This window comes from Leucoraja erinacea, chromosome 24, assembly GCF_028641065.1.
Source record: "Leucoraja erinacea ecotype New England chromosome 24, Leri_hhj_1, whole genome shotgun sequence".
NCBI classification, from domain to species: Eukaryota; Metazoa; Chordata; class Chondrichthyes; order Rajiformes; family Rajidae; genus Leucoraja; species Leucoraja erinaceus.
In genome coordinates, this window is record NC_073400.1 from 11,044,090 (window position 1) to 11,054,016 (window position 9,927).

Genomic DNA, 9,927 nt, shown 5'->3' on the forward strand with positions numbered 1-9,927 from the left:
CCATGTTGGTATTATTCTTCATAATTTGAATTTGGAATAAAAATTGGGCAATGCAAGCCCAAATTACAATGAATAAAGGAACCTAGAAACAGCCCATGGGGAAGTTTAATTGAAAGGGATACAGGAAAAGGATGTCTAAATCAGATGAGATAAGGGAAATGAAAATTAGCAATGCTCTGTCTAGGAGCAAGAACTTTTTCCATTGAGCAAGAAGACTAAAGAATAAAAATGGGATCAGCATAAAGTGAACAAAAGATTTGCAATGACTCTTTTCCTCAAAGAATTGAAATGTCACAAGATAAGAAATTACAAGGTCAATGTCTGATGATTAACCTTTGAAGAATATAACCTCTCCATGACCTTCTTCCACATACGTGCTCATCTGGGGCTAAAGCAGACCAAAATGGTCTTTTGAAATTACAGCAGACTCTTGATCAGTTGGGCAAGTGGGCTGTGGAACGGCTAATGGGGTCGAATGCAGATCAGTGCAAGATAAGTGGGAAGAAACCAGGACAGTAAATGCTAGGGCCCCAGGGAGTGTTGTAGAGAAGAGGGGTCTAAGAGTACATACAAAGTTCCCTGTGGTCACAAGATGATAGGCTGGTAAAGAAGGCCTTCATCAGTCGGGGTATTGAGCATAGAGATTAGAATGTATGTTACAGTTGTATAACACATTGCTAAGGCCAATTGTTTCATTATAAACATGGATGCCATTAAGCTGAAAAGTGCATTGAAGATTTACAAGGATCTTGCCTGGACTTGAGCCTGAGCTATAGTGAGAAGTTAGGCAGGCTAAGACTAATCCTTGGATCGCAGGAAGCCAAGGGTTGATCTTATAGAGGTGTATATGATCATGAGGGGAATAGACAGTGTGAATACACAGTCATTTACCAAGGGTTGGGAAAACAAGAAATCAAGAGGGGATAGGCTAACGGTGAGAATGGAAAGATTTAATAGGAACCTGAGGGGCCACACTTTCACACAAAGCTACCGAAGCAAGCAGTTGGCGCTGATATAATAACATTGGAAAGACACTTGGACAGGTACATGGTTAGGACAAATTCGGAAGAAAAAGGGCCAAACAGAGGCTTAATGGGACTAGCTTACAGTAGATGCAGCATTTGGTCGGCATGAGTTAGGTCGAAGGGTCTATTTCATTCTGTATGACTCTGACTGTGAAAAACAAAAGACTGGAGATGCTACAATCTGGAGCAAAAATTGTAGCATCTTTGTTTAATTCTAGGAGAGTAGTTTCCAGACCCAAGTTTCTCACCCCAAGCTAAATATTAATTGCTACCATGTTATCAACATTCTTTCATGATTGATACATTACTATGATTCATGAATTGTGTCTCTTTATTTGTCTTTTCACAGTGGCACAGCATTATAGTTGCTGCCTTGCAGCAGCAGAGACCCGGGTTAAATCCTGACTATGGTTATGGAGATAGCCCGTTCTCCCTGTGACTGTGTGCATTTTCTGTGGGTGTCCCAGTTTCCTCCCACATTCCTCTTTTTAGTGCTGTATGAAATAATCCCAAATACGATTTATAAAGTATCCTCAAGGCTATTCTGACCAAGATGAATTTCCACTTTATAAGATGATTAAAATGGCCACGATTATTACAGTACCTTACTTAAATACAGCTTTTTAATTTATGAAGTATAGCCCTGCTGGGAGGCATACAGTAACTCCCATAGAATCTAGAGGTTTATTATTCTCCAACCAAATTATTATACATCTTAAACCTCTGAGCTAATATCATTCCTCAGCTACTGAAGTGGTCTCCTCATATATTAACAAACATACCCCACCACCCTTTCCTTTCTACGGACCCTTCCTAAATATCAAGAACCACCTGCGTTCCCAGCCATTCACACCTTAGAACCATGCCATTGTAATGGCTATTAAATCATAATCATTGATATCTATTTGTGCTATTAATTTATCTGCCTTGTAAATGCTGCACAATTTTAACTGCCCTTTTTCTGTGCTCTCTCTATTTGCTCATGCAAGCGTATGCTTTTCACAATAATTGTACACTTTGAGCATGTATTGTGCACATCGGTAATACGAAGAAGGTTTGGGGACCATCCCATATTCTCTTCAAACAGTTTGTCGTATTCCCCATCCTTGTACTGCTATGCACCAGCAATTTATCCTCTTCCTTCTAGTCCTATTGCCGAAAAGTTGACATGCACATTTCCCACTACATATACTACTTGACCCATTGAATTCTTCCAATCTGCTGCTTTTGGTTCCAAACTCCACCATCTGCAGTCTCTTTTGTCCCCTTTGGCCAAACGTTCCCTGTTTATCCTTATCTTTACCCCGGGAACTCCAGTTTCCACCAATGTCCCAAAGACGTGCAGACCTGCTGGTTATTTGGCCTGTTAATGGCCCTTAGTGTGTAGGGGGAGTGGATGAGAAAGTGGGTTAACATAGAACTAAAGTGACAGAGTGGCCGATGGTCGGCATGGTCTCGGTGGGTCAAAGGGCATGTTTCCATGATGTTATGAATTGGATTTTTAAAGGTTCTTCCACCCTCTGTACAGATAAACATTAAAGTGTACAATTATGTGCAATGTCTACCATTCAGTGGTGGCCAGTGCTCTGTTTTTTGCTGTGGCCTGTTGGGGAGAAGGCGCCCGCATAGCGGACAAAAACAGACTGGACAAGCTGATCAGGAAGGCCGGCTCAGTGGTCGGGGCTGAGCAACTAACGGTCCAGCAGGTGGCAGAGGCCAGAACTCTGAACAAACTAAGTTCAATAATGACCAACCCCACTCACCCACTCCACGCCCTGAAGGTGATCAAGAGCAGCATCTTCAGTCAGAGACTGATTGCACCAATGTGCAAAACGGAGAGATATAGGAAGTCTTGTATACCAGCTGCTATAAGGTTTTATAATGCACAAAAATAATTTTGGATTTTTTTAGTATTCATTCATTGTATTTTAACTTATTAAGTATTGAAGCTATCTGTGGAAATGTGTGGTGTTATGTCTGTCTTGAAGCTGTTGTGGCACTGTAATTTCCTGTAAAGGATTATTCAATTCAATTCAATTCAATTCAATTCAATTCAATTCAATTATTCAATTTTAGCCACTTATCAATCGCAAAACAATTGACAGACGGTAAAAATTGTGGATAAAAAAATTTAACTCCAGTCCATCGGATGTTTATTAGAAACATAGAAAAAAGGTGCAGTAGGCCCTTCGAGCCAGCACTGCCATGTAATATAATCGTGGCTGATCATCCAAAATTAGTACCCCGTTCCTGCTTTTTCCCCATATCCCTTAATTCCTTTAGCCCAAAGAGCTAAATCTAACTCTCAAAGAAAGGTTGAGAAATAATAAAAATGACATCAAACATAATAATTTTATTTGCCATAGCTTCGCTGAATGTTTTAAGCTGATGAATGGTTGTGATGTTAAAGGAAAACAACATATTTGGTATATTCTGAGCACTACTAGTGGCACAAAAGGACTTAGGAGTGCTGGTGCAGGATTGCCAAAAACTTAACCTGTAAGTTGAATTGGTAGTAAAGAAAGCAAACCCAATGCAAGCATTTATTACAAGAGAGCTTGAATATAAAAATAGGCATGTAACGCTGAGGCTCTATAAAGCGCTGGTCAGGCCACATTTGGAATATTGTGAGCAATTTTGGGCCCCATATCTGAGGAAGGATGTGCTGGCGCTGGAGAGGGTCCAGAGGAGGTTTACAAGAATGACTGGAAAAATTAGGAGGTTAACTTATGATGAGCGTTTGACGGCACTGGGCCTGTATTCGCTAGAGTTTAGAAGAATGATGGGGGGGTCCTCATTGAAATGTACAGAATAGTGAAAGGCTTGGATATAGTAGATGTGGAGAGGATGTTTCCACTAGTGGGAGAGTCTAGGACTAGAGGTCATAGCCTCAGAATTAAAGAATGTTCTTTTAGGAAGGAGATAATGAGGAATTTCTTTAGTCAGGAGATGGTGAATCTGTGGAATTCTTTGCCACAGGAGGCTGTGGAGGCCAAGTCAGTGGATATTTCTATGGCAGAGATAAATAGATTCTTGATTAGTAAGGGTATCAGAGGTTATGGGGAGAAGGCAGGAGATCGGGGTTAGGAGGGAGAGATAAATCAGCCATGATTGAATGGCGGTGTAGACTTGATGAGCTGAATGGCCTAATTCTGCTCCTATCACTTTATCTTAGTAAAATCAGCATATTTGTACTGGGATATGTTCAAACACTGCAACTTATCATGGTTTCCTTTCCTATTTGACCACCAGAATTATTTGTATAATTGATATTATTTTTGCATTGGAAATATTGATTCCAGATCTGAAGAAATGATACCCTGAACTTTTTAATCCTCCAAGCATATATCACAGGATTCACAGCTGAATTTGCATGGGAGAGCAATATTCCGACAGAGAGAGGTATTCCTAAGTTGCTGTACTGAGGACAAAAGTACGAAATGGTGTTCATCAGGTTCAAAGGAAGCCAGCAGGCAGCAAAAAGGCATAAAACCAAAGCCAGGGATACGGCGAGTTTATACTCCTTCCCAAGATATCTTGTTGAGTCAGTGGCATTGGGAACCATCATTTTTCGTTGTTTCCTAATTATCCAAAATAATTCGGCATACAGGCTAAACGTGATTACTAGAGGTAAGAGTAACCAACCAAAGAAATTAAAATACACCAAATAGTCCATTCTGATCACTTCTTGAAACCCACATTTCTTGTATTCGTTGGTAAAATTCCACCCACTTTCACTGCTTCTATTCCAGCCGAATAAGGGAGTCATGCCATTCAAAACAGATGCTAGCCAGCAAATACCGACAGCGATCCAGGCTCTCTTCTTCGTAACAATATTTCGATACCTGTTGAACAACATAAACATTATTTTCGAGACACAAAGAACTGCAGATGCTGGTTTACAAGAAGGCGCCGCATAGCGGACAAAAACAGACTGGACAAGCTGATCAGGAAGGCCGGCTCAGTGGTTGGGGCTGAGCAACTAACGGTCCAGCAGGTGGCAGAGGTCAGAACTCTGAACAAACTAGGTTCAATAATGACCAACCCCACTCATCCACTCCACGCCCTGAAGGTGATCAAGAGCAGCATCTTCAGTCAGAGACTGATTGCACCAATGTGCAAAATGGAGAGATATAGGAAGTCTTGTATACCAGCTGCTATAAGGTTTTATAATGCACAAAAATAATTTTGGATTTTTTTTAGTATTCATTCATTGTATTTTAACTTATTAAGTATTGAAGCTATCTGTGGAAATGTGTGGTGTTATGTCTGTCTTGAAGCTGTTGTGGCACTGTAATTTCCTGTAAAGGATTATTAAAGGTTATTCAATTCAATTACAAAAAAAATCACAAAGTGCTGGTGTAACTCAGTTAGGCAGCATCTCGGAGGAATATGAATAGGCGATGTTTTGGGACCGGGACTTTTGTGATTTTCAATCACAGTAAAGTATTGTGATTAATACAATATGTTATAAGGTTCACAATTAAAAATGTTTTATTTATTTAACACCTTTCATATAGAAAACATTCCCAGGTGCCAGGTTGAAGCCATAACCAACACACAATGCAAAATAAAAACTACCACTTTTTGTGCAAATGTACAGTGAAATTAGATCACAGTATTGGTTTGTTCAGGACTATGCAATGGAAAAAAACAATGTAACATAGAAAGCTTTGTTACCATGACAATTTCCAAGCCGAATGATAGCAATCACAAACATAGCTGAGCATTTTCCGTCATTACCCACATCAGAACATATAATTTTCCCACCATCAGTCTAGGTGAGAAAAGAAAAGTTTAAAGGAGAGGTGCAGGGCATGTATTTTTACACAGAGGATGATGGGGCCTGGAATGCACTGCCAGAGGTGGTGGTGGAGGTTGATACCATGGTGGCGTTTAAAAGGCATTTGGATAGGCACATGGATATGCAGGGGAGGGAGGTATATGGATCATGTGAAGGCAGATGAGATTACAATTCCATTCTATTCATTGTACGGGTCCATTAATGCATGCAGCTTAATCGCTACCGTTGCCATAACTGGAAGTGGAAGGACACAGAATTGCCATTATAATGAAAAGGCACGTACTCTCCCATGCATCCAAACTGCAATCACAATGGAGAGACACAATGAACTGCAGATGCTGGAATCCCGAGCAAAGCACAAAAGTACTGGAGGAACTCATCAGGTCAGGCAGCATCCATGGAGGGAACGGACAGGTGACATTTCGGGTCGGCATCCTTCTTCAGGCATTATCAATTAAGGACACAAAGTGCTGGAGTAACTCAGTTACTGGAGTGCTGGAGTAACTGAGGCAACATCTCTGGAGAACATGGATAGGTGACATTTCAGGTCGAGACCCTTCTTCAAACTTGACCCTAAATGTCACCTATCCATGTTCTCCAGAGATGCTGCCTAATCTGCTAAATTACTCCTGCATTTTGTGTATTAGCCAGCATCTGCAGTTCCTTGTTTCTACTGACTATCAATTAATATTGTTTTAAGATTTCCATTTATCTGTTCAAAGCAATTTTGCTAATAAAGACGTCAACTGGGTGGACACAAAATGCTGGAGAAACTCCCTCAGACTCAATTCTAAACCGGCATCTGCGGTTCCCACTTACACATCAACTCTAACTATAAATGTGTCATTAAAGGCATGTACACGTTGTGCAGATGAGAAGTTGTTGACAGCACAACTTCGATCAGGAAGCAATTACCTGGTTGGGATCTTGACGCGGAGGTAGCGATCCACAGCAATTGCGAGCAGTGACAAGATGGAGTTTTGAGTCAGGACTATCAGGACGCAGGACATCAAAAGGCAGCTGTAGAAGTTGGTATGGAGGCCGATGCTGATGCTGATGGCCAGGGGAATGGCCAAGATGCCCACGGCGATGTCAGCCAGCGCCAGCGACACGATGAAGCAGAAGGTGGTCTCCCTGAGAGCCCGGTTGATCGTGACTGCCCAACACACCAGCATGTTGCCCAGCACGGAGGTGACCGCGATCAGCACCTCCATGGCTATGTACAACATTTCCATTTGTCCAGGCTCTTGATGGAATGAGACGGTCTACTCTGTGCTACCTGCGCCCACGCTCACCCCCTATAACTCACTGTGGGCAGTAGAGCTTCCTGACCAACATCCGAGTGTAACGCTGCAACCAAACCACCGTAATCTTCAAATCAGCAAACGCCAGAGCACTAGTTCACTTTACAATCGTGTTTTCTCTCTTTCAAAGACGTTCCCCAATCTTCGAGTGATGTTTCCAGCAGCGACCAATTCCTGATAGACCCCTGATTCAGCATATACATGAAGTCTCTGCAACGCTATTCAAAGTTATTTGAAGTTCCCCATTCCTGCGTCGTGAATCCGAAGTTTGTTGGGCTCATCTCCCTCTGAACATATCACCCTGACCACTCCCTAAGTGATGTTCCAATCTGGAAACTGGGCTCTGATGTCGCCGAAGCCCATCTTGACTCTGTATGCAGCAAATCTTCCATATAACGGACCATTGGGGGGGGGGAGGAATATTATTGCCGATTGTCCACTATAAATGAATAAGGTATTATCATTGTATGAGTAGAGGAAGCAAACAACTGCAGCTGCTGGTTAAAACCCAAAACGGACACAACGTGCTGGAGTAACGGTGGCCCCGGCAGCATCGCTGGACAACAGGGATAGATGACGTTTCGGGTGAAGATCTTTGCTACAGACCCTCAGTCCGTAACTGGGCCTGGAATTAAAGCACATGGCATTGGGGGTTCAGTATTGATGTGGATAGAGAACTGGCTGGCAAACAGGAAGCAAAGAGTAGGAGTAAACGGGTCCTTTTCACAATGGCAGGCAGTGACTAGTGGGGTACCGCAAGGCTCAGTACTGGGACCCCAGCTATTTACAATATATATTAATGATCTGGATGAGGGAATTGAAGGCAATATCTCCAAGTTTGCGGATGACACTAAGCTGGGGGGCAGTGTTAGGTGTGAGGAGGATGCTAGGAGACTGCAAAGTGACTTGGATAGGCTGGGTGAGTGGGCAAATGTTTGGCAGATGCAGTTTAATGTGGATAAATGTGAGGTTATCCATTTTGGTGGCAAAAACGGAAAGCAGATTATTATCTAAACGGTGGCCGATTGGGAAAGGGGGAGATGCAGCGAGACCTGGGTGTCATGGTACACCAGTCATTGAAGGTAGGCATGCAGGTGCAGCAGGCAGTAAAGAAAGCGAATGGCATGTTGGCTTTCATAGCAAGAGGATTTGAGTATAGGAGCAGGGAGGTTCTACTGCAGTTGTATAGGGTCTTGGTGAGACCACACCTGGAGTATTGCGTGCAGTTTTGGTCTCCAAATCTGAGGAAGGACATTATTGCCATAGAGGGAGTGCAGAGAAGGTTCACCAGACTGATTCCTGGGATGTCAGGACTGTCTTATGAAGAAAGACTGGATAGACTTGGTTTATACTCTCTAGAGTTTAGGAGATTGAGAGGGGATCTTATAGAAACTTACAAAATTCTTAAGGGGTTGGACAGGCTAGATGCAGGAAGATTGTTTCCGATGTTGGGGAAGTCCAGGACAAGGGGTCACAGCTTAAGGATAAGGGGGAAATCCTTTAGAACCGAGATGAGGAGAACTTTTTTCACACAGAGAGTGGTGAATCTCTGGAACTCTCTGCCACAGAGGGTAGTTGAGGCCAGTTCATTGGCTATATTTAAGAGGGAGTTAGATGTGGCCCTTGTGGCCACGGGGATCAGAGGGTATGGAGAAAAGGCAGGTACGGGATACTGAGTTGGATGATCAGCCATGATCATATTAAATGGCGGTGCAGGCTCGAAGGGCCGAATGGCCTACTCCTGCACCTAATTTCTATGTTTCTATGTTTCTATGAATACAGATGGGTTGATGGCCGCAGCCTGCTTCGAACCAGCACACGGCACAGCGGTAGAGTTGCTGCCTTACAGCGAATGCAGCGCCAGAAACCCGGGCGCTTGTTTGAACGGAGTTTGTACTTTCTCCCCGTGACCTGCATGGGTTCTTTCCAAGATCTTCGGTTTCCTCCCACACTCCAAAGACGTCCAGGTATCTAGGTTAATTGGCTATAAATGTAAACATTGTCCCAAGTTTGTGTAGGATGGTGTTAATGTGCGGGGATCGCTGATAGCGCGGACTCGGTGGGCCGAAGTGCCTGTTTCCGCGCTGTAACTCTAATCTAAACTAAACTAAATATGATCATGGCTGATCATCTAAAATCAGTACCCTGTTCCTGCTCTTTCCCCATATTCCTTGATTCCTTTAGCCCTAAGATCGAAATCTAACTTTCTCTTGAAAACATCCAGTGAATTGGCCTCCACCGCCCTCTGTGGCAGAGAATTCCACAGATTCACAACTCTGGGTGAAGATTTTTTTTCCTGTCTTAGTCCTAAATGGCTTACCCCTTATTCTTAAACTGTGACTCCTGGTTCTGGACACCTCCAACATCAGCAACATTTTTCATGCATCTAGCCTGTCCAATCCTTTAAGAATTGTATATGTTTCTATAAGACTCCCTCTCATCCTTCTAAATTCCAGTGAATACAAGCCCAGTCAACCCATTCTTTCATCATATGTCAGTCCCGCCATCCCGGGAATTAACCTGGTGAGCCCACGCTGCACTCCCTCAATAGCAATAATGTCCTTCCTCAAATTAGGAGACCAAAATTGCACTCAATACACCAGATGCAATCTCACCAGGGTCCTGAACAACTGCAGTAGGACCTCCTTGCTCCTAAACTCAAATCCTCTCACAATGAAGGCCAACATGCCATTAGCTTTCTTCACTGCTTGCTGTACCTGCGTGCTTACTTTCAGTGACTGATGTACAAGCACACCCTGGTCTCGTTGCACCTCCCCTTTTCCTAATCTGACAC

At 43.0% G+C, this 9,927-nt stretch overlaps 1 protein-coding gene across 1 annotated transcript; it reads right to left on the reverse strand.

The window, feature by feature from the left end:
- Positions 1 to 3,401: 3,401 nt before the first annotated feature.
- Positions 3,402 to 7,474, reverse strand: LOC129708643 (adenosine receptor A1-like). The gene is made up of 2 exons (XM_055654529.1): positions 6,745 to 7,474; positions 3,402 to 4,870 (listed from the first exon to the last, which is right to left on the reverse strand). The coding sequence occupies exons 1-2, from the start codon at positions 7,062 to 7,064 to the stop codon at positions 4,231 to 4,233; spliced, it is 960 nt and encodes a 319-aa protein (XP_055510504.1). The 5' UTR covers positions 7,065 to 7,474; the 3' UTR covers positions 3,402 to 4,230.
- Between the last annotated feature and the right edge of the window lie 2,453 nt (positions 7,475 to 9,927).